The following is a 24,707-nucleotide window of genomic DNA, read 5'->3' as shown; positions in this document are numbered from 1 at the left end:
CTTTCTTACTATAAATACGACCATCATATAAACTATTTGAATCATTTCTTAACTTTGCCCAATACATAATCAAATTTGATATATTCGTCTATGATCCACATTAGCCACTTAGTAGGTTTTACATACTGGGCCAGTTTCTCATTCTCTCTCTCTCTCTCTCTCTCTCTCTCTCTCTCTCTCTCTCTCTCTCTCGTTTTGTTTTTTAATAATTTAAATGTATCAATTAAACTCAAGTTGGTTAACATATAGTGTATTATTGGTATCAGGAGTAGTACTCAGTGATTCATCACTTACGTATAACACCCAGTGCTCTTCCCAACATTACCTGTTAATCGATGCCCATTATCATTAAGGATGCCCATTCCCACTAAGGATGGGCTCATCTTTAATGTCCATCACCCATTTAACCCATCCCACCACCTATCTCCCCTCCAGCAATCCTCAAGTTATTGTCTCTATTTAAGAGTCTCTTATGGTTTGCCTCCCTCTCTGTTTTTATCTTATTTTCTATTTTTCTTTTCTTCTGTTGGAAAGTGGATAGAAAGGAGAAAGAGATACAAGGTTTGCCATAATATTAACATAATGATACAAGCTCTCAGAGTTTATATCCACTACCAGTAGTAGGTAACCATAATTTTAGGAATGTTTTATCTTTTTCTTAATACATTGATAAAATTTATATCACTTCTGAAAGACAGTTGTAGTGTTGAGCAAAATGGAGTAGACCTGAAGATTTGAGTGTATACTTTGCTATTTATTGCACAGACGATCAAACAATTTAGATAGCCTGTAGTTTCATCAGAATAAAATAATATCACCTCCCAGAAGTTCACATTGGTAATGACTTAGTATTTTTCTGATTTAATGTTTGTAAAAATGGGATGTGCTGTACAAGTGTAATGTTATTAGTTGTGGTACTAGTTCCTTTATTTTGCTGTAGGTGACAGGGTTTTCAACCAGGGAAATCTGCTACAGTAAAAGTAACAATCCTCTCTTAATTGTTTGCCTTTGTCACAAGAGGGATCTTCACTTAAATAGGCAAGTTAGCTTGGGATTTATGGTAACAGAGCTTCCTGATGGGTCTATCAAATGATGTTTTTTGTATGAATAACTTTACTATTAAGCTAACTCGTTTCCATGATAACTAAACTAAGAGTGGAGATGAGGGAGTGATTTGATCCATTCAAGATCTCCTCAATTTATTTAGAGGCTGTTTTAAGCTGCTTTAAGAAATATCTATCTGTTGTGCAACATAAATTACCGACTAGACATGTTTATCTCCATTTTGGAAGTATAGTTTATCACATTTAAAACTTGAGACTTTTACTATAAAAAAATGTTAAAAACGATCATTGCGTTGTCATAGAAAAAATATCTAACATTATATATAAGAAAAATGTAGTGGTGTCTTGATGAAAAAAATTGAAGCACGGTTACCTGAAATTTGATACTTGATAAAGTACAACACTGTAACAGAAGAGACAAATAAGGAATAATGTATAAACTTTAAAAGAAAGCCCCACTCCCCTCCATAAAAAAAAATCTCCATTGGAGTCTCTTTTAGATTATCCTAAATATGTATATTGTCATCTATTATAAAATATATCATTGCCTTGTTTAATAGAAGATCATGCTTTTCCATAAGAGAAGAGAGTTTTACATCAATCTATCTCATCTCAGTATGTTGCCCCTCAAATGCACAGCCAGAGCTACCTCTCCCAGGTCTTTAAGGTAGCCTCCACGTTGAAAGTTTCCAGCCTTCCTTCCTCTTAAGGTTTTTGGCTAAAGACCAACTGAATACCAATCACTTCTGGAGTCATAAGCTGTTGCCACCTACAACAGCTGGGAGAGAAAAACACTGGAATCAAATCAGACACTATTCATACAACCTGTGAAGAAGTTACAGCCTTTTCTTGTATTCAGTAAATAACTCCTAATGGAAACATTTGGCTCCTCAACTTCAGAAGTCTCCCTATGGCCTCTGTCACAGGCAACAATAGCACTTATTTGTTATCAATGCATATATGTATCTTTATGGCCTTTTCTGAATTTTAACAGAGTAAAATGTCTTCATATGTTTATTTTGTTTGTTAAGAAGTTTCTAAAGTACAATGTTTCAGTAGGAGACCTTTCTTTTGTAGGAACACTTCATTGAAGTAATAAAGAACCAAGAATTCCTCCTGCTTCCAGCTAATGAAATTTCAAAACTTCTATGCAGTGATGACATTAATGTGCCTGATGAAGAAACAATTTTCCATGCTTTAATGCAGTGGGTGGGGTATGACATGCAGGCTAGGCAAAGAGACCTAGCAATGTTGCTTTCTTTTATCAGACTGCCATTACTTCCACCACAGGTATGGAAATTTACCAATGTAGCATATAATTCTAAACTACCACTAGGCCTTAATCCATTCATTTCATCTGATTTTATTTTATTCAGAGGATTTCTGTTAATTGCAGTGTACATATTTCACAGAAGTACATATCCAATCTTTAATTTGCACTATATTTTATGAAGAAAGAAAATAAGGATTAAAAATAAACTACAGATAATCCTTAAATTTTAGCATATTCATTAGTTTGTTTCCTCTCTCACCAAACAGCACTCGTAAGAAGCAAAGAAAATGATCAGGCTCTTTTTTCTTTCCTTCTAGACATGCTGATAATAACCAGTATAAACATCCCAGAGGAGAGTCTAAGAAGGAGTTAGAGTCTGGATAATACTTACTAACATGGTTACTTAGCTGCTACGATTGAAAGAATACCATAAAACTTCACATGCACTACAGCATCATTATAATTGCATCCTCATCATGCATGCTGAAGGATTATAGTAAAAATGATCTAAAAACAAACAAACACTCTTGGATATGATTTAGGATTGACCTACCTCATACTGAATTTTAGTAAGTGAAGTTCAGTGAGGTTGGAGTGCAGTCTCACTATATACTTCTAACATTGATGACAACCATATTTTTTCTGTAACAAATTGATCAATAGAAGATATCACTTATATATCACACATATGAATATATTGCACATATGCACATTTCATATATTATACAGCCTGTGACTAAAGTCATCAAAGATCATCTACATGGAAAGAGGGGATGTCTACATTTAGTGGATCAGTAGTTTCTAACCATTAAAATTAATCAATTTCAACAATTAAATGTTAAATGTTAGCATTAAAAATAGAGTATTAATTTACTGATTATTTCTCTACCTTTTTTACTTTTATATATTAATTAAATCCATGGAACTACATATTTACTATTGAGAATCTATCCATATGCAATGAAAGAACATTGACTACCCTTTTGGGTATAGCAAATTTATCCAAAGGACAGGGCAATAGTAACACCAAAAAGAGAAATGAAAAATGTACATGTAATTTAAAATTTTTAAGGTTTATTTATTTATTTTTAATTTTTTAATGTTTTATTTATTTCTGAGAGAGAGAGAGACAGCATGAGCAGAGGAGGGTCAGACACAGAATCCGAAACAGGCTCCAGGTTCTGAGCTGGCTGTCAGCACAGAGCCTGACACGGGGCTCGAACCCACGAACCATGAGATCATGACCTGAGCTGAAGTTGGACACTTAACCGACTGAGCCACCCAGGCGCCCCTAAAGTTTATTTATTTTTGAGAGACAGAGAGAGAGAGAATCTGAGCAGGGAGCGGCAGAGAGAGCGGGAGTCACAGAAACCAAAGCAGGCTGATACTCAGGGTTCGAACTCACAAACCACAAGATCATGACCTGAGCTGAAGTCAGATGCTTAACTGACTAAGCCACCTAGATGCCCTAAAATATACATGTCATTTTAGACCCAAGGCCCAGAATTATTGGGAATGTTATGTTATGTGAATGTGTGTACACTTATGTGTGTTACTCTGATGAGAGGATCTATAATATTTATCAGATTCTCTAAGGCAGTACTGCTCAAAATGTCTCTGAACTAGCAGCATAGCATTGCTTGAGAGCTTGTTAGAAATTCAGTTTCTCAGGCCCTCACTACAGATCTACTGAAACAACTTATAGGGGAGAGGCCAAAGAATCTGTGTTTTAATAAGTTCTCCAGATGATTCTTAGATATGCAAAAAATTGAGGTGCCTTGGTATAAAGGATCAGAGGCCCTTAACTTTACACTGCTTTGTCTATATGATGTTCCTTCAGCAAACTGCTTAGTTTGGACTTCTCTTACTTTATTGGAACGAGGAGAAATTTCCAGCCCTAACACATAACCAATAGTCTTTGTCCTCCCACCGCTGAGTATGCCTTATGCTTAAAATGTGTACTATTGTGAACTTTCCTAATGATGGTAGTGGTGAGGTAATGACATACAGAATATAGTCCTTCCAAAAACAATTTTAATAGTGACTTTAAATATTCTAGAAACTAAATGTATAAAGAAAATGATGGTAAATTCTTGAAAGATATTTTGAAATAAAAAGTTAAATAGTCCAGATTTCGAACTTATTTTCAGCAGCATATGCATTAAGGAAATGCTTGGGGTCTCACCAGCTCAATCAAAGTGATCCATCAGAGATTACAGGTGGGATAAGTACTGAACTGGGTTTTACCAATGGAGAACAGGAAAGTTAAGGGAAGTTTTATGGAATAAGACTAGCATTTCCACTCCAGAAAACTACTTGCTATTCCTCTTAGTGTCCTGTGATACTGTAGAGCCAAAGAACCAATATAAATGACCCTTGGTAAAATTCTGAAACAAGCTCTTCACTTCTCAACTCCTTTCAAGAAAAATATTTTACTTAGCTGTTATCCCATTCAATGCGGGTCTTATTGTCTGCCATGTAATGATGGTTAGAAAGGATGGAACACCTATGATTGCTAATGTATTGGCTACTTTCTAACACATATACTTTACTCATGTTCAAATGTAAGTGTATAGATAAAAAGCATCTGCTTTCAGAATATTTTTAAAAAGTCATTTGAGGGGCGCCTGGGTGGCTTAGTCGGTTAAGCATCCGACTTTCGCTCAGGTCATGATCTCGCGGTTCGTGGGTTCGAGCCCCGCGTCGGGCTCTGTGCTGAATGCCAGCTCAGAGCCTGGAGCCTGTTTCGGTCTGTGACTCCCTCTCTCTCTGACCCTCCCCTGCTCACGCTGTCTCTCTCTCTCTCTCCTAGAAATAAATAAAACATTAAAAAAAAAAAGTCATTTGATAATAGAAATCCAGTTCTTTATGGGTGATATTACTTTATTTTAACTGGGAATATTTGTATCAATTTCTCTAAATCTACCAATAAAGTGCCTGCTTAATTAGCTTCATACAGCAGACTGGAAGATGGTTTCTTTGTGGAGACATTGCTTGTTTTCAGTAACTCATTTTATGAGTATCTCTTTACTTTCACTTATTAAAATTTTATGTGTATATATTTAAAAGATGAATAATATGTCAAATAAATCTGAAAATATCAGTAGCTACTATCATGAAATCGTTAATAATTTGAAATCATAAGTGAACATAAAAATATGTTACTAAGAAAAATGTTACTAAGCAACTTAAATTACTAACACTTTTACATTTGGATTAGCTCGTTTTCTCCATAGTTATATAAACAGAAATCTGTTCTTTTTAATGATGGGTTCTTCACTTCATATACCATGTATCATTACTTTTCAGTTACTGGTGGATCTTGAAAACAGCTCCATGTTTACTGATGATCTTGAGTGTCAGAAGCTCTTAATGGAAGCTATGAAGTATCATCTCTTACCTGACAGGCGACCTATGATGCAAAGCCCTCGGACAAAGCCTAGAAAATCAACTGTGGGGGCACTTTATGCTGTGGGAGGCATGGATGCTATGAAAGGTAACAGGAACGGTTTAGAAAGTATTATTCAAAAAAGAAGATATGTTCTCACAACCCCACACATTATGAAGGTGGCATTAAAGCCATATTTAAATGTGTGCATCTAAAACTAATTTTCATAGATAGCACACTTTATTTACTTTTCCAACTTTTTTCCTTATCTTAGAAGATATAATTCTTTAATTAGTATTAGCTAAGCTCTTACTAGGTGCTTTTATTTTATGTCAATAATTTTTATATTTGAGTATTTGCTTTGCAATATAAGATGTTTTCAGGGAAAACTTACTTTCCCTGAAAGTAAATGGAAGGGTTTAGCAAATTTGCATAAAAAGCATATTTGCTTTTTGAGAGAAATAAAAGAGGGATCTCTAACTCTTTGGTGTCAAGATCCTGTTAGAGGCTCAAAGACTAGTTACAAAGAATCTTGAAGTGTTGATGCTACGGGACAGAGAACGAGTTCCAAACACAGGTTCACCTGCTTACCATGTGAAAATCAATAGTCAAGAGACAAGTGATGGTGGGAAAGGAGAGGTTGCTTCATTCAGAAAGCCAGCAACTTGGGAAGATGGTCATTAATGTTCCAAAGACCATCTTCCCAGTCTAGATGAAGCCAGAGTGTTTTAAGGAGAAAGTGCGGGTAATGGTGGGGACTATGAGCACCAGCAGGAGAGGCTGCTGTTCAGGCAGTTCTGTGCCTGTTAAAATCATATGTCAACATAATCCTGAACAGACTTGCTGGCATCCATGGTAACTGTTTTCAGAAATGGTCAGGTCTTATATTTTGGGGTATTCTGGTCCTTCTTTCTTTAAGGTCAATGGTCTACAAAATCTTAAGGTAAGTAGGTGAGTTCTGTTACAAACCAAGGGACTTAGGTCAACAAACAAGGAATGTGTATGCTTAAAGTAAGTTAACCCTTAAGACTGACTGTAATGTTGTTAACATTGATAAAAGATCAGCAATTTAAACTTGGAGTAATGATTTTACATAAGAATTTTATCAAAGAGCATAGGAAAAGTTTCTGAACTCATCATGTCTTCCCTGAACCCTTTGAGAACCTATTTTTCTACATCTCTGCCTTCTTTGACTTTATTTCTTAGACTGTAGACCCATGTTTCCAAAACAATGAGGAAAGGATTTTGTAATTAATATTTATCTGTGGAGAAATTAAACTCAACCTACTTAAAATCTGCTAAATTATCCATAGAAGGGCTATTTGGTACCTTATAGAAAATAATGCAAAAGTCAAAATTCTGTGCTACGGGAAACCAATTACTTATTTTAAAATGTAGAACTGGAAATTAAAAGACGGTATAAGAACCATGCCAATTAATCATAAACTTATAAAACAAGAGCTTGTATGGGGCGCCTGGGTGGCTTAGTCGGTTAAGCGTCCAACTTTCGCTTAGGTCATGATCTCGCAGTTCGTGGGTTCGAGCCCCGCTTCGGGCTCTGTGCTGACTGCCAGCTCAGAGCCTGGAGCCTGTTTCAGAGTCTGTGTCTCCCTCTCTCTCTGACCCTCCCCTGTTCACGCTCTCTCTCTCCTAGAAATAAATAAAAATATTAAAAAAAAAAAAAGAAAAAAAAGAAAAGTGTTTTTCACTTATTCCTATGGTTGACTATGTATTTGGAATGAAATTCCCTAAATATGTCAAAATCTGCCTTAGGTACAATATATGTGTGAATAATAATTCTTCATTTCCCACCTAGGTAATTAATCAGAAACTTCCTTGTTGTGCAAAATCAAATTTTACTAAAATATAGCAGCAGCTCTTGTGAATGACTGGTAAAAAGCACTGCTTACAGAAATGACAATTTATTATTTACTTAAATGAGCTAAAAAGAAAAAACAACAAATGAAGTCTAAAGCCAGGAAAAGGAAAAAAATAAAGATTAGAGCAGAAATAAATGATATAGAAAATCAAAATCAACAAAACAGATCAATAAAACCAGGAACTGGTTCAAAAAAAAATAACAAAATTGAAAAACCTCTAGCCAGATTTGTCAAAACAAAAGGGAAAGGACCCAAATAAATCAAATAATTATTGAAAGATGAGAAATAACAACCAACACCACAGAAATACAAACAATTAGAGAATATTATGAAAAAATATATGCCAAAAAATTGGACAATCTGAAAAAAATGAAAACAATTCCTAGAAACATGTAAACTACCAAAATCGAAACACAGAAAATAGAAAACTTGAACAGGCTGATAACCAGCAAGGAAATTGAGTCAGTAACCAAAAGGCTCCCAGTAAACAGAAGTCCAGGGCTGGATAGCTTCATGGGTGAATTCTACCAAACATTTAAAGAAGAGTTCATGCCCATACTTCTCAAACGATTACAATAAATAAATAAATAGATAGATAATAAATAAATAAATATAAAAATAAAAAAAGGAAGGGAAACTTTCAAATTCATTGTATGAGGCTGGAATACTGTGATATCAAACTCAGATAAAGACTTTGCTAAAAAAAGATAACTACAGGCCAATATCCATGATGACCATGGATGCAAAAATTCTGAATGAAGTATGAAGTAGTGACAGTTTACTATGTCAATAGTGATAGTATGCTATGGTAGTAAAACTGGCATTTTAGCAGTTGAGTAGAAAATGAAATTTTATTAACACATAAAATAAGTAGTATCTCAGAATTAGATTCTTAAATATAATAATAAATAAATAATAAATAAGCGTAATCTATTTTAAATTATAATCCATAATTTTACCGTCATGTAAAATTGTGTGAATTGGGACATCTGGGTGGCTCAGTCAGTTAAGCGTCCGACTCAGTTTCAGCTCTGGTCATGATCTCTTGCTTCATGAGCTTGAGCCCTGCATCAATCTCTGCTGATGGTGCAGAGTCTGGTTGGAATTCTCTCTGCCTCCCTGTCTTTCCTCCCCTCCCATCTCTCTCTCTCTCTGTCTCAAAATGTATAAATAATTTTAAAAAATGCCAAAAGCCCATTTATTTATTTATTTATTTATTTATTTATTTATTTATTTATGAGAGTGAGAGACAGAGAAAGAGAGACAGGAAGGGCCAGAAGTAGAGGGATAAAGAGAATCTCCATGCCGAGAACAGAGCCCAATACAGGGCTTGATCCCACGACCTTGAGATCATGACCTGAGCTAAAATCAAGAGTCAGGCACTTAACTGACTGAGCAACGTAGGTGTCCCCAAAGGTCCATTTAAAAGAAATCTTCACTCCTGTTTCTTAAGTCACTTGTATTTTAAATAAACACACACAACTGAATAAAATAAAATAGTATAAATCAATATATTGAATGTCCATAGGTATTTAAAATCATAATGGATGTGTAAAGGGTTAGTAATAGATTCCAAGAAAAATTTTTGTTGTAAATTACCGTTTTTGACACCTGTATTAGTATTACTAATAGCGTAGTATACCCAAAGAATATATGTGTATACAATATACCATTATGAATATACAAGCATGTATATTAAATAAACTGTTTTATTCTGACTCTTCCATTTGGATCTGGGTGTAGCAAACTATTATTTGCCTTGTCTGCCAGGTTAGAGAATCTTATAGGCTACTTACTTTAATTTGAGTTGCAATCACTGATTCTATGCTATAAATTACAGGTATATAAATATAATGTGAACGATGACAATTAAAATTTTTTACACAAGAAATTTTTCCACTGTTCAATATCCCCCTAAAAGGCACCACCACAATTGAAAAATATGACCTCAGAATGAACAGCTGGCTACATATTGGCACCATGAGTGGCTGTAAGCTTCAGTTTGGAGTTGCAGTGATTGATAATAAGCTCTATGTCGTGGGAGGAAGAGATGGTTTAAAAACTTTGAATACTGTGGAATGTTTTAATCCAGTTGGCAACATCTGGACTGTGATGCCTCCCATGTCAACACATAGGCATGGTTTAGGTAAGAGTTTAATGTTATAAAGTTTGTAAGAAATGTATCATTAGTAGAGTATTTTTAAAGTTAAATTCAGCTGCACATTACTGAAGTTTTATTTTATTTTATTTTATTTTATTTTATTTTATTTTATTTTATTTTAATTCCAGTATAGTTAATATACAGTGTTACTTTCAGGTGTACAATCTCATACTAACATATATTAGTTTCAGGTGTATAATTTGGTGATTCAACAACTCCAAACATCACCCAGCACTCATCACAAGTCTATATTATTGGGATTTAGCCAAGCCTAAGTCAAAAGTTCTCCAACATGCTGAAAAGATTAAGCAATGATAAAAGCCTGTGAAGCATTTTTTCTTGTTTCATATGTCATACTTGCTAATTTTGCCTTGCTTCAAACAGTATTTTTAAAGAGAAAAAGTTTTAGAAGGAATACATAATTAAAACTACAATAGGGAGTTTTCTTCTAAACTCAATTTAGAAAAACAACAACAACAACAAAAAAAATCCCTTGATGATGGAGAGTCACTGTTTCTAATTTGATGAATCCTGTACCTTCCCATAAGAGGCAAATCTGTATTTCAGCAAAATCCTTGAAATGCAGGTCCAAGGAAGGGATATTTAGAAAACCTGCTTCAGTTGACAGCAACTCTGAGTTATACTTAAGCCAGAGATTCCAAGAAGCTTAAGAAAGATGGAATGGAGACTTCTGAAATAGTTGGGAGCTTTGATTCTCCGGCATATTTGTCAGGGTGCATCTTTCTTTCTTCATGCTAGACTCCATAAATTCTCAAGATCATTGAGTTTGATTAAAAGGCAAAATTATTGCCTCGTTTGTTTGTATAATAACTGACTTACACAGCTAAAAAATGGAAATGTCATAACTGGTATTGTTTTCCCCCAAATTGTCTATATCAAATTATAGACTATATAATTATTCAGCTCAACTGTGTCAGCCTGGTTCCTAGACAGAGCTGAGAAAACATATCTTACAGATAAATCATAGCAGGTTTTTAAAATCTAATTGATATTACTACAAAATAGAAGTAATTAAGTTATACCCCTGAGATGCTGATTGGGATGGTGAAGAAGATGGGGGAGAAGGCCAATTGTGTCAATTCCCAGAGAAGTAGTTAGATAGAGGCTATTCATAGTGTTTAAAGCAACAAAATTCATACTAAATCTCAGAAGTTCCCTGTTTATTGAGTTATTTCATGGGAACTTTTTTATCACTTTAATAAAAAGCGGTGAATAGAAAGATGTATCACAGTTAGCCTACAATTTTAAGAATTATTTAAGATTCAGTACAGATATCCCAATCTCATCTATCCCTTACATTTAAAAAATGATGTTGAAATTATGCCAGAAAAAATTAGTTTCCCTTTCTATTACATTCCTAGAAAGGGTGTGTTCTACTTCCTTGAACTTCAGTATTACAACAATGATAACCTTCCATGATACAGTGATTATGCCTGAAAGTTCCTTAGTGTTAAGAGGCCATTTTAATGGGCAGAAGATATGAACAGACACTTCTCCGAAGAGGACATCCAGATGGCCTACAGACACAAGAAACGATGCTCAGCATCCCTCCTCATCAGGGAAATATGAATCAAAACCACACTGAGATACCACCTCACGCCAGTCAGAGTGGCTAAAATGAGCAAATCAGAGGACTCTAGATGCTGGCGAGGATGTGGAGAAACGGGCACCCTCCTACACTGTTGGTGGGAATGTAAATTGGTGCAGCCCCTCTGGAAAACACTGTGGAGGTTCCTCAAAAAATTAACAATAGGACTTCCCTATGACCCAGCAGTAGCACTGCTAGGAATTTACCCAAGGGATAGGGGAGTGCTGATGCATAGGGACACATGTACCCCAATGTTCATAGCAGCACTCTCAACAATAGCCAAAACATGGAAAGAGCCTAAGTGTCCATCAACAGACGAATGGATCAAGAAGATGTGGTTTATCTATACGATGGAATACTACATGGCAATGAGAAAGAATGAAATCTGGCCATGTGTAGCAACATGGATGGACCTTGAGGGTGTTATGCTGAGCGAAATAAGTCAGGCAGAGAAAGACAAATACCATATGTTTGCACGTATAGGAAGATGAGGAGGAACTTAACGGAGGACCATGGGGGAGAAGAAGGGGGGAAATAGTGGGGGAGGAGGAGAGAAGCAAACCATGAGAGACTCTTGAATGCTGAGAACAAACTGAGGACTGATGGGTGTGTGGGGGGGAAGGGGGAGATGGGCATGAAGGAGGGCACTTGTGGGGATGAGCACTGGGTGTTATATGGAAACCAACTTGACAATAAACTATTTGTAAAAAAAAAATAAAGAGTCCATATTTAGTTTCATATCAAGATTAGTAAATTATTAATGCATACACATAATCATTTAAGAAACAAAACCAAATTTTTTTAGCACCCAGTGTTTGCACAATAAAATAATATCCATTTTGTTCAGTATATCTAGGTGAACTCTCATGCTTTTTTATCTCCTAGGTGTAGCCACACTTGAAGGACCAATGTACGCTGTTGGTGGTCATGATGGATGGAGTTATCTAAATACTGTAGAAAGATGGGACCCTGAAGGATGTCAGTGGAATTATGTGGCCAGTATGTCAACTCCTAGGAGCACAGTTGGTGTTGTTGCATTAAACAATAAGTGAGTAAACCAAAACATTAATGCTCTTTACTCCTAGGTCATGTGATAGAACACTTCAATGATGTGATCAATAAGCATTCTCAATGATCAGGACATCCTAGTAATCAGTAATAAAAGGCCTGTGTTGGAACCTTCCCTTCATTATGTGGAAAATACTTGTCTAAAATGAACATTTAATTAAATATTCTGCAGTCCCTTGCTACTCAAGTGTAGTCCTGGGACCAGCAAAATCAGCATTACCTGAGATCTATTTATAAATGCTGAATTTTAACCCCACCCTAGACCTCCTGAATCAGAATTGCATTTTAACAGGATCATCAAGTGGTTTGTGAGCACATTAAATTTGAGAAGCACTTTTGTAGGCCAACAGTTCAATTTTACCCTCGAGAAGTTACCACTCTTAAGTCATGACTTTTTCTTATTAAAACTTTTGTTAGTCTTGTAATAGGGCAAGTATTTTTCTTCTTTATCATTCACTGTGCTGAGTGTTCAGGGTTCCCAACTCCAAAATCACACTGAGTCCCATCTTAATCATTCTGCCTTCCTGATCACTTGCCTATAAAAGCAAGGTAATATATTAAAAGTCGATGAAGTTAAAAGTTGCTAAGATCTTGAATTGTTACTTCTTCAAGGTAATTATGTCCTTTCTGATAAGGGACATTTGGAAACAATTACTGGCATATAGGAGGGATTTAAATGATGACCAACTTTAGACACCAGGACAGATCAGTGGCATGAGACAGCCTTGTGTATATGTACTGACTATATATAAAGTCAGTATTTCATCATACAGCGGGGTCCAGTAGAAACTTCAGCACAGATGGTTTTTAGCACCTTGTATCAAAGGTAGGAAATGTTTTTAGTTAAAAGGATATCCAGCCTTACAGTATCTTAGAGTTTGAGATACTCCTACATCTGATTATCTTTGGCCTGACCTGAATATTAGGTGATTTGGAAATAATATGCTACCTATCGCAGAATAGACTGAAATAATCAAATTTGACTCATTTAATTTTATTTTGCTGACTTGCTATTATCCACAACTGAACATGAAGGGAAGTTATAGACATGTGGTTTAGTAAATGTTTATCTTCTTTATTGCTGCAGGATTAAATTTAAGTGGATTAGAAAATACTTCCCATCATAAGAATTGACATTCTAAAATTTATGGGAGAAATGTGATAGCTAATATGCCTTCTTAGAAAATAATCCCGTTTGTTGATTCTTATTCCCTTTGTTATTTATTGTTAAACTTCCTAGTAACAAATGTTTTTAATACTGAATAAAGCAGTTTATAAAAACAAGAAGGATTCTAATGCTAATCAATTGAACCTAGCCAAAATTGTAAGGTTGCTGTTGTTGTTGTCTTTGGAAACATCTAACCTACCTTTTTCCTATTTTAATTTCCGGATTTATTGAGGTATAATTAATAAATACAGCTAATGCTTTTGATATCTCCTTTCTTTCTCTGTCTTCATTTCTCATGGGATGTTTTAATCTATTGCATCAAACTTTCACAAAATAATGAAGCTGGAGAGGTTTGGAGTAGCGTAGACCTTGGCAGGTGCCTTTTGTTAACATTCCTTTCACAAATTCAGGTCATCCACTACAAAATACTAAGGGAGTAGAACATATAGTCATAAACTTGAAATGCTTTGTACAAGCTTTTTAAAAAAAATTAATCTATGCACAATTTAAAAATTCTTTACACACATTTCTCTTCCTTTTCTCTAGGCTATATGCTATCGGTGGTCGTGATGGAAGTTCCTGCCTTAAATCAATGGAATATTTTGACCCCCACACTAACAAGTGGAGTCTATGTGCTCCAATGTCCAAAAGACGTGGGGGTGTGGGAGTTGCAGCATATAATGGATTCTTATATGTTGCTGGGGGTCATGATGCCCCTGCTTCTAACCATTGCTCCAGGCTTTCTGACTGTGTGGAACGGTAAAATGTTTCGATTTATTTCTGTATGTATTTATTTGGTTATTTATTTATTTTTCAGAAATGAGAAATATTCGTAGGCTAACAAAGTAGTCTTCCAAATAAGTGTTAATCCTTTCAGAGGATTAATCTTTTAGAAAATTGCACACTTACTCCTAGGCTCAAAGTATTTTGAAGAAATTTTTCTAATGCGTTTTTATATCTATCATAAGAAATATATTCCTTAGTTTTTTTAAGCATTTATTATTTTTGAAAGAGGGAGAGAGAGACAGAGTGTGAACAGAGGAGGGACAAAGCCAGAGGGAGACACAGAATCTGAAGTAGGATCTAAGCTTTGAGCTGTCAACACGGAACACAATGTGGGGCTTGAACTCAAAGTGAGATCATGACTTGAGCCAAAATCAGATGTTTAACAGACTGAGCCACCCAGGTGCCCCAAGAAATATATTCTTTAAAATATTTTTTATTGTTTGATAGCTACCCTATAAAATAATGAGGTAAAAGGGATGTAAGAATAAAGAAATTTAATGCCAAACTATATCAGTCACCTATTCACCATCTCAAATAAATATGACTATATCAAAAATTATATTGGTTCCCAAAGGATGAAGACTTACCACCATAAAATATACACAAATAATTCCCAAAAAAGAGATGTTAATTATAGTCTGAAAAATAACTCTATTGCATTATTTAATTTTCCAAAGGTAACTTCTTTGAATGGGAGGCATTCATTTAGATAAAATGTGATAGGATTGTTCAGTTACTTAGCCATATAATTTTTAGTTATAACATTCACATTCCCTTCAAGATAGAAAATGTATATGTAAACAAACATAGTAGTTAAAAGATATTAACCTAAGGCTAAGTGACAAATTTCAATTAGTAAGGTTATCAGAATTCAGAAGGCAGAGCTCAGTATGGGATGATATCATCAAAAATTCACAGAGTAAGTAGAACTTGTACTTTGTACACACACTATATAATTAAGGGAATTTCAGGTCTAGAAAAATGTACAACCAAAACCATGGCTATAAAGGAGAAAGGTCTGTAGACAAAAGCAGAGATTTTAGGTTGAAATGTACTTTAGAGAGACAATTCACAGCACAAATAAGTACCAAATCATTTGATAGCCTGGAAAGTAAGGGTGGAAACTTTTGATTTTATGTTGCAGTGAAGGGACAGTTACATTTGAGGAGAATGGAATATCACAAAGAACACAGTTTAGGAGAAATTAATCCAAAGAGATATAAAGGATAGAATTTAGGAAGAAGAGATTAAATGAAGGAATATGAATATTATGTCCTTTCTTCTGAGAAACATACCACTTAATCATAATACTAATACTTTGTGTCTTATAGGGAATAATTGATCTGTGACAGTTTCTTTAAATGTTTAATCATATAAAAACCATATTATCATTTCAATTTATGCAGCAAAAGTACAACATCCATTCATGTACAAAAATTCCAAAAGTTGAGGTTTAGAGTAAACATACCTCAGCATAATAAAAGCCATATATATGGCAAACTAGAAGCTAACATAATACTCAATGGGGAAAATTGAAAGCTTTCCAGGTCAAAAACAAAACAAGGATGTCAACTCTCACCACTTTTATTCAACATAGATAGTACTGGAAGCATAAGTCACAGCAGTCAGATAATAAAATGAAATAAAAGGCATCCAAGCTGGTAAGGAAGAAGTAACAGTTTTACTATTCGCAGTTGGCATGATATTATATATAGAAAACTGTAGACTCCAACAAATACAAAAAAACCCCCACTAGAATTGCTAAAAGAATTCAGTAAAGTTACAGGATATAAAATCAATGTACAAATATCTATTGTATTTCTATAGGCAAATACTGAAGTATCAGAAAGAAAAATTAATAAAATAGTATAGTTTATAATTGTACCAAAAACATTAAGATATCTAGAAATAAACAACCAAATAGGTGAAAGACCTGTAGCCTGAAAACTGTAAAACACTGTGGAAAGAAGTTGAAGACAACACCAAAAAAATAGAAGTATATAACTGGCTCAGTTTAACAGTTTTGTTAAAATACAAATATAGTAATTGAAAGGAATACATGAACCGTTATGTTTATTGGAGCATTATTTACAAATTATGGAAGCAATCTAAGTTTCCATCACCAGATGAATGGTTAAAGAATATGTGGTAGGGACACCTGGGTGGCTCAGTAAGTTAAGCATCTGACTCTTGATTTCAGGTTAGGTCAGGCTCTCACATGGACTCTGTGGTGGGTGTGGAGCCTGCTTAATATTCCCTCTCTTCCTCTCCCTCCACCCTCTCCTCACTCATGCTCTCTTACTATCAAAAAATAAAAATAAAAAGAATATGTGATATTCATATATATATGAAAATTATTCAACCATAAAAAAGAATGACATCTTGCCATTTGCAACAGCATGGATGGAGCTGGAAAGTATTATGCTAAGTGAAATAAGTCAGAGAAAGACTAATACCATATGTTTTCGCTCATATGTGGAGTTTAAAAACAAAATAATCAAAGGAAAGGAGAGAGAGAGACAGAGAGAGAGAGAAACCAAGGAACAGACTCCTAACTTTAGAAAACAAACTGATGATTACAAGAGGGGAGGTGAATGGGTAGATGGATGAAGTACGTGATGGGGATTAAAGAGTAAACATCTCATGATGAGCACTGAGTAGTATAGAATTGCTGAATTACTATATTGTATACCTGAAGCTAATATAACACTGTATGTTAATTTTACTGGAATTAAAGCAAATTTTTCTTTAAAATTTAATTAGAAGTGATTAAACTTCCTGCTTCCTGCTACTCAGTGTATATCTGAAATGCTTCTCCTGAGAATGGTTATTAAGCAATGCAACCGAATTTTATTTTAACATTATGCAAAATATAAATAAAATCAATCACTTTCTCAAATATTTAATGTATTATACCTAAATACATGTGACACTAAGATTATCCACACCAGTTATTCCCATAGTTAGGAAAGTAATACTTGGTCACCTTTTCACAATGCTAGGTTATATTTTAGTGTGACAAAATACACATAACACAAAATTTACCATTTAACCACTTTTAAGTGTTAAGTGGCATTAGGTACTTTCACAATATGAAAATGTTACCATCATTCATATTCACATCTTTCTTTTGTCTCCTCAAACTGAAACTCTGTATTTATTAAACAAAAAATCTCCTCTCCTCTCTCACCTCCGCTACTGGCAACCACCATTTTATTTTCTGTTTCTGTGAATTTGACAATTGCAGGTACCTCATAAAAGTGGAAAAGGTGGAATCATATGTAGTTATCCTTTTGTGAATGACATATTTTACTTATAGCATAATTCTTCAAAGTTCATCCATGTTATACCATTTGTCAGGATTTATTTCCTTTTAAAGCTGAACAATATTACATTCTAGGTACATAGTATGTTTTGTTTTTACTCATTCATTCATCAATGAGCAGGTAGATTGCTTCCACCTTTTTACTACTGTAAATATTGCTACTATGAACATAGGTGTACAAAAATCTGGTTGAATCTCTGCTTTCAATTCTTTTGGGGATATACTAAGTAGTGAAAACATTAAGTGTTAATATTATTTTTAATTTTTGAGAAGCATGAATACTAAATTCCATAGCAGGTGCACTATTTTATAATCCCATAAACAAAGCTAAAGTGTTCCAATTTATGCACATCATCACCAATAGTTGTTATTTTTTGTGTTTCCTTTTTAATAGTTAGCCCAATGTATTTGAAGTGGTATCTCTTGATGGATGTAATTTGAGTTTCCCTAATGCTATTACTGTAGCATTGTAGTAAATTTTGAAACCATGAAGTGTCAGACCTCAAATTTTCTTCATCTTTTACAAAATTATTTTAGCTATTCTGGGTTCCTGAGATTTCATTTGGATTTATAGTGGAATTTTGTATCACTGCAAAAAAAAATACTGTGGTGTTTTGTTAGAGATTGCATTGAATCTGTAGATCACAATATTGAGTCTTCTAGTCCAGAAACATGAGGTATCTTTCTGTTTAATGATGTCTAATTTCTTATTTCCAATGCAGATATATTTTATATATCTTTCTTGCCTAAGATTTTCAGTATCATATTGAATAAAAGTGGTAAAATTATCATGCTGATCTTACAGGAAAAGTCTTCAGTCTTTCACCACTGAGTATGATGTTAGCCCTGTGTTTTCCATATACAGACTATATTCATTTTTTTCTATTCCTAATTTGGTCAGTGTTTTAGTCACAAAAGTATGATGATTTTTGTCACATACTTTTTTTTTTCTGCATCAGTTGAGATGATCATGTGTTTTAATTTTCCCTTCATTCTGTCAGTGTGTCAGTTGATTGGTTTTCATATGATCACCCTTCCTTGCATTCCAGGAATAAATCCTAATTTACTATGGTGCCTTATCATTTTAATAATGCTGGTGAGTTCAGTTTGCTATTATTATGTTAAGATTTTTTGCATCAGTATTCACTAAAGATACTGTTCTGTAGTTTTCTTATTGTGTCTTTGTCTGGCTTTGATGTCAGTGTGATGGTTACTTTAGAGAATAACCTTAGAAGTGTTACTTCTCCAATATGTTAGAAAGAATTATCTAAATGTTAGAGATAATTCACCAATAAAGCCATGTGGGCCAAGGCTTTCTTTTGTTGGACACTTTTGATTAATCTGTGGGGAGACTTGATCTTCTTAAAATCATAGCTCTGTTCAGATTTTCTGTTTCATGATGGATCAATATTGGTACATTGTGTATTTCTAGAAATGTGTCCATTTAATCAAGGTTATCCAAATAGTTGGTGTACAAATGTTCATAGCACTCTCTTTAAATCTTTTTTCCCCATAAAATTGGTACTAATATGTTCCCTCTTTTTTTGTTTATGGATTAAAGAAATTCATTTCATGTGATTTGTAAAATCATTTGGGTATTTGATATTGTTAGATTTTTTAATTGGGTATAATTGACAATGCTTCATTACTTTTAGGTGTACAACATAGTGACTCAACAAGTTTATGCATCATGCTATGTTAACCACAAGTGTAGATACCATTGCTATTATAATGCTAACACTATTTGATATCATTGACTATATTTCTTATGCTGTTACTCTTATCCCCATGCCATTCATTCCATAACCAGAAGACTCTATCTCCCACTTCTTTTCATCCATTTTGCCCATACCCACAACTCCTTCCCCTCTGGCAACCATCACTTTGCTCTCTGTATTTACAGACATGACACTGTTTTTTGTTTTTGTTGTTTTCATTTTTTTCTTAGATTCTACATATGAGTCCAATCATATGGTATTTGGCTTTCGCAGTTTGACTTTTTTCACTGAGCATAATACAGTTTTAGTCCACCTTTGTTTTCAAAAATGGCAAAATCTCATTATTTCTTTTTTTTTATGGCTCCACAGTATTCTAGTGTGTGTGTGTGTGTGTATGCCTTCCTTATCTATATATCTATTGATGGACATTTAGGATGCTTCCATATTTGGCTATTATAAATAATTCTGCAATAAACATAGGGGTGCATATAACTTTTTGAATTAAGATTCTCATTTACTTTGTGTAATTTCACACATTAATGGAATTACTGGATTGTATGGTATTAATATTTTTGAATTTTTGAAGAATTTTCATACTGTTTTCCACAGTGACTGCACCAGTTTACATTCACAACTACAGTATATCAGGTTCCTTTTCCTCCACATCCTCACCAACACTTGTTACTTAATGTGCTTTTTTTTTATTTTAGCCCCTCTGAAAGGTGTAAGGTGATATCTGATTGTGGTTTGATTTCCATTTCCTTGATAATTACTGACATTGTGCATCTTTTCAAGTGTCTGTTGGATATCTGAATGTCTTTTTTGGAAAAAATGTCTATTCAGGTGCTTTGCCCATTTTTAAATCATATTGTTTAGTTTTTTCGTATTGAGCTATAAGACTTCTTGGGGCGCCTGGGTGGCTTAGTCGGTTAAGCGTCCGACTTTCGCTTAGGTCATGATCTCGCGGTTCGTGGGTTCGAGCCCCACGTCGGGCTCTGTGCTGACTGCCAGCTCAGAGCCTGGAGCCTATTTCAGAGTCTGTATCTCCCACTCTCTCTGACCCTCCCCTGCTCACGCTGTCTCTCTCTCTCTCTCCTAGAAATAAAAAAAAAAAAAAAAAGACTTCTTTATATATTTTGGATATTAACTGCTTATCGGGTACATCATTTGCAAATAACTTCTAGTATTCAGTAGATTGTCTTTCAGTTTTGTTGATGGTTTCCTTAGCAGTGAAAAGGCTTTTTAATTTAACGTGGTCTTTTGGTTTATTTTTGCCTTTGTTTTCCTTGCTTTAGGAAACCCCTCTAGAAAAATGTGGCTAAGGTTTGTGTCCAGGAGATTACTGCCTGTGTTCTTTTTTAGGAGTTTTATGGTTTCAGGTCTTACACTTAGGTCTTTATTCCTTTTTGAATTTCATTTGGTGTATGGTGTTGGAAAGTGGTCCAGTTCCATTCTCTTAAATGTTCCTGTGCAGTGTTCACATGACTTCTTAGAGACTGTCTTTTCCCATTGTATATTCTTGCACTCTTTGTCATAGACTAATTAACCACATAATAGTAGATTTGTGTCTGAGCTCTCTTTCCTGAACCATTGCCCTATATGTCTATTTCTGTGCCACTACCATACTATTTTGATGCCTATAGTTGTGTAGTACATCTTGAAATCTGGAGTTTTGTGATACATACAACTTTGTTATTCTTTCTGGATTGCTTTGGTTATTTGGGCCTTTTGTATTTCCATAAAAATTTTAAACTTGTTTATTTTATTCTATGAAAAATGCTTTTCATACTGTAACAGTGATTGCATATGCATGTATATCACTTTGGAAATAAGGACATATTAAAATATTAATTTTTCCAATCCACGAGCATGGAATACCTTTCCATTTGTTGTGTAGTTTTCAATTTCTCTTATCAATGTTTTATTTTACTTTTTAAGCTTTTATTTCAATTCTAGTTAGTGAACATATATGGTAAAATTGGTTTCAGTTGTAGAATTTAGTGAATCATCACTTACATATAACATATAATGCTAATCACAACAAGCATCCTCCTTAGTGCCCATCACCCATTAACCCATCCACCACCCAGCTCTCTCCATGAACCCTCAGTTTGTTCTCTATAGTTAAAAGTATCTTATGGTTTGCTTCCCTCTCTCTTTTATTTGTTTCTTTCATCTGTTTTCTTTCTTAAATTCCACATACGACTAAAATCATGTGGTATTTGACTTTCTCTGGCTGACTTATTTTGCTTAGCATAATACACTCTAGCTTTATACTTGTTATTATAAATGCCAAGATTTCATTCTTTTTGATAGCTAATATCCCACTGTATGTATCTACCCCATTATCTTTATCCATTCATTAGTCAATGAACATATGGACTCTTTCCATAGGTTGGCTGTTGTTGATAAATCTGCTATAAACATTAAGTGTATGTGCCTCTTTGAGTCAGTATTTTTTATCCTTTGTGTAAATACCTAGTAGCACAATTGCTGGTTCATATGGAGGTTATGCTTTTAACTTTTTGAGAAAACTCCATACTGTTTTCCAGAGGGGCTGCACATTTGCATTCCCACCAAAAGTGTAATAGGGTTCCTCATTCTTCATATCGTCGCCAACATCTGTTGTTTACTATGTTAACTTTAGCCTTTCTTACAGGTGTGAGGTGTTATCTCATTGTGTTTTTGATTTTGTATTTCCGTGATGATGAGTGATGTTGAGCTTCTTTTCATGTGTCTCTAGCCAACTGGGTGTCTTCTTTGGAAAATAGTGTGTTCATGCCTTCTGCTTAGTTCTTAACTAGATTATTTATTTTTGGGGTGCTGAGCTGGATAAGTTCTTTATCCGATATGTCATTTGCAAATATCATCTCCCATTCTGTAAATTGCCTTTTAGTTTTCATTGCTTTATTCACGGTGCATAAGGTTTTATCTTGATGAAGTCCCAGTAGTTCATATTTGCTTTTGTTTCCCTTGCCTCCAGAGACATGTCTAGTAAGAAGTTATTGCAGCTGAAGTGAAAGAGGTTGCTGCCTGTGTTTTCCTGTAGGATGTTTAAAAAAATTGTAACATTTTTATTTATTTTTGAGAGGCAGAGAGATACAGAGTGCAAGCGGGGAAGGGGCAGAGAGAGAGGGAGATACAGATATCTCTAAGATTCTAAGATTTTGATGATTTCAGGTATCACATTTAGACCTTTCATCCATTTTGAATTAATTTTTGTGTATGGTGTAAAAAAATGGTCCAATTTCACTAATTTTGCATTTCAGTTTCCTCAACATTTGTTGAAGAAACTCTCTTTTTCATTGGATATCCTTTTCTGCTTTGTCAAAGATTAGTTTACCATATAGTTGTGGACCCATTTCTGTGCTTTCTATTCTGTTCCATTGATCTATGAGGCTGTTTTTTGATGTCAATACAGTACTTGTTTGAGGACTACAGCTTTGTAATATAGCTTAAAGTCCACAATTGTGATGTCTCCAGGTTTGCTTTTCTTTTTCAAGATTTCTTTGTCTACTAGGGGTGTTTTGTGGTTCTATACAAATTTCAGGACTGTGTTTCCTAGCTTTGTGAAAAATGCTGGTGATATTTTGATATGAATTGCATTAAATCTGTACATTACTTTGGATAGTAAAGACATTTTAACAGTATTTGTTCTTCCAATACACGAGTATGGAATATTTTCCATTTCTTTTGGTCCTGTTCAATTTCTTTTGTAAGTGTTCTACAGTTTTTAGAGTATAGATATTTACCTCTTTATTTAGGTTTATTCCTAAGTATCTTATGGTTTTTGGTGCAATTGTAAATGGAATCAGTTCCTTGATTTATTTTTTCTGCTGCTTCATTATTGGCATATAGAAAGGAAACAGATTTCTGCATGTTAATTTTGTATCCTGCGACTTACCTGAATTCTTGTATCAGTTCTAGCAAGTTTTTAACGGAGTCTTTCACTATTCTACACAGAATATCATGCCATCTATCAATAATGAATGTTTGACCACTCCCTTGCCTATTTGGACGCCTTTATTTTTGTGTTTCTGATTGCTAAGGCTAGGACTTTCAGTACTGTGTTAAATAGCAATAGTGAGAGTGGACATTCTGGTCTTATTCCTGATCATAAAAGAAAAACTCTCAGTTTTTCTCCTTTGAAGATGAAATTAGCCAAACGTCTTTATATTGTTGAGTTATGTTCTGTATATTCCTGCTTTATTGAGGGGTTTTATCAAGAAATTAATGCTGTATTTTTCAAATGCTAATTTTGCGTTATTGACAGAATCATATGATCCTTATCCTTTCTTTATTAATGTGGTGTATCATGTTAATTTATTTGTAAATATTGAACCATGCTTTCAGCCCAGGATTTATTCCCACATGATTGAGTTGAATAATTATTTTAATGTACGTTGGATTCAATTGACTAGCATCATTTTGAAAATTTTTGTATCCACATTCACCAGGGATATTGGCCTATAAATTTACTTTTCGTGGGTTCCTTTCTGGATTTGGAATAAAAGTAATTCTGGCCTCTTATAATGAGTTTGGGCATTTTCTTCCCTTTTCTGTTTTTTTGTAATGGTTTGAGAATAGATATTAACTCTTACTTAAATGTTTGGTAAGAAACCCCTTTGAAACCATTTAGCCCTGGATTTAGTTTGCTAGGAGATTTTTTAGTTGAACCAGTAGCTTTTTATTTTTATTTTACTCTATTTTAGTTATTTTTTCTTAGTTTATTGTCAACTTGGTTTCCATATAACACCTAGTGCTCATCCAAACAAGTGCCCTCCTCCATGCCCATCACCCCACTTCCACTCTCCCCCACCCCCACCAACCCTCAGTTTGTTCTCAGCATTAAAGTTCAGAACATTCATAAAATGTTCTGAACATTGTTATCATGGTTTTCCTCCCTTCCTCTCCCCAACTATTTTTTCCCCTTCTCCTCGCCCATGGTCCTGCATTAAGTTCCTCCTAATCCACCTATACGTGCAAACATATGGTATCTGTCCTTCTCTGCCTGACATTTCGTTCAGCATAACACCCTCAAGGTCCATCCATGTTGCTACACATGGCCAGATTTCATTTTTACTCATTGCCATGTAGTATCCCATTGTATAGATAAACCACATCTTCTTGATCCATTCATCAGTTGGTGGACACGTAGGCTCTTTCCATGATTTGCTTATTGTTGAGAGTGCTGCTATGAACATTGGGATCTATGTGCCCCTATGCATCAGCACTCCTCTATCCCTTGGGTAAATTCCTAGCAGTGC

The 24,707-nt window shown here is 34.5% G+C and overlaps 1 protein-coding gene across 1 annotated transcript in view; it reads left to right on the top strand.

Moving 5' to 3' along the window:
- The window catches only part of KLHL4 (kelch like family member 4), a 177,031-nt gene that overhangs the window by 136,436 nt on the left and 15,888 nt on the right, over positions 1–24,707 (top strand). Inside the window, 5 exon segments of the mRNA XM_039221751.1 lie at positions 2,142–2,354; positions 5,647–5,833; positions 9,527–9,751; positions 12,261–12,423; positions 14,158–14,370. Coding sequence (XP_039077682.1) covers positions 2,142–2,354; positions 5,647–5,833; positions 9,527–9,751; positions 12,261–12,423; positions 14,158–14,370 — 1,001 coding nt within the window.

This window comes from Hyaena hyaena, unplaced genomic scaffold (genome assembly GCF_003009895.1).
Source record: "Hyaena hyaena isolate Hyena2069 unplaced genomic scaffold, ASM300989v1 scaffold_1017, whole genome shotgun sequence".
NCBI classification, from domain to species: Eukaryota; Metazoa; Chordata; class Mammalia; order Carnivora; family Hyaenidae; genus Hyaena; species Hyaena hyaena.
The sequence above is the reverse complement of the archived record's forward strand: the minus strand, read 5'-3'. Positions and strand labels throughout refer to the sequence as shown.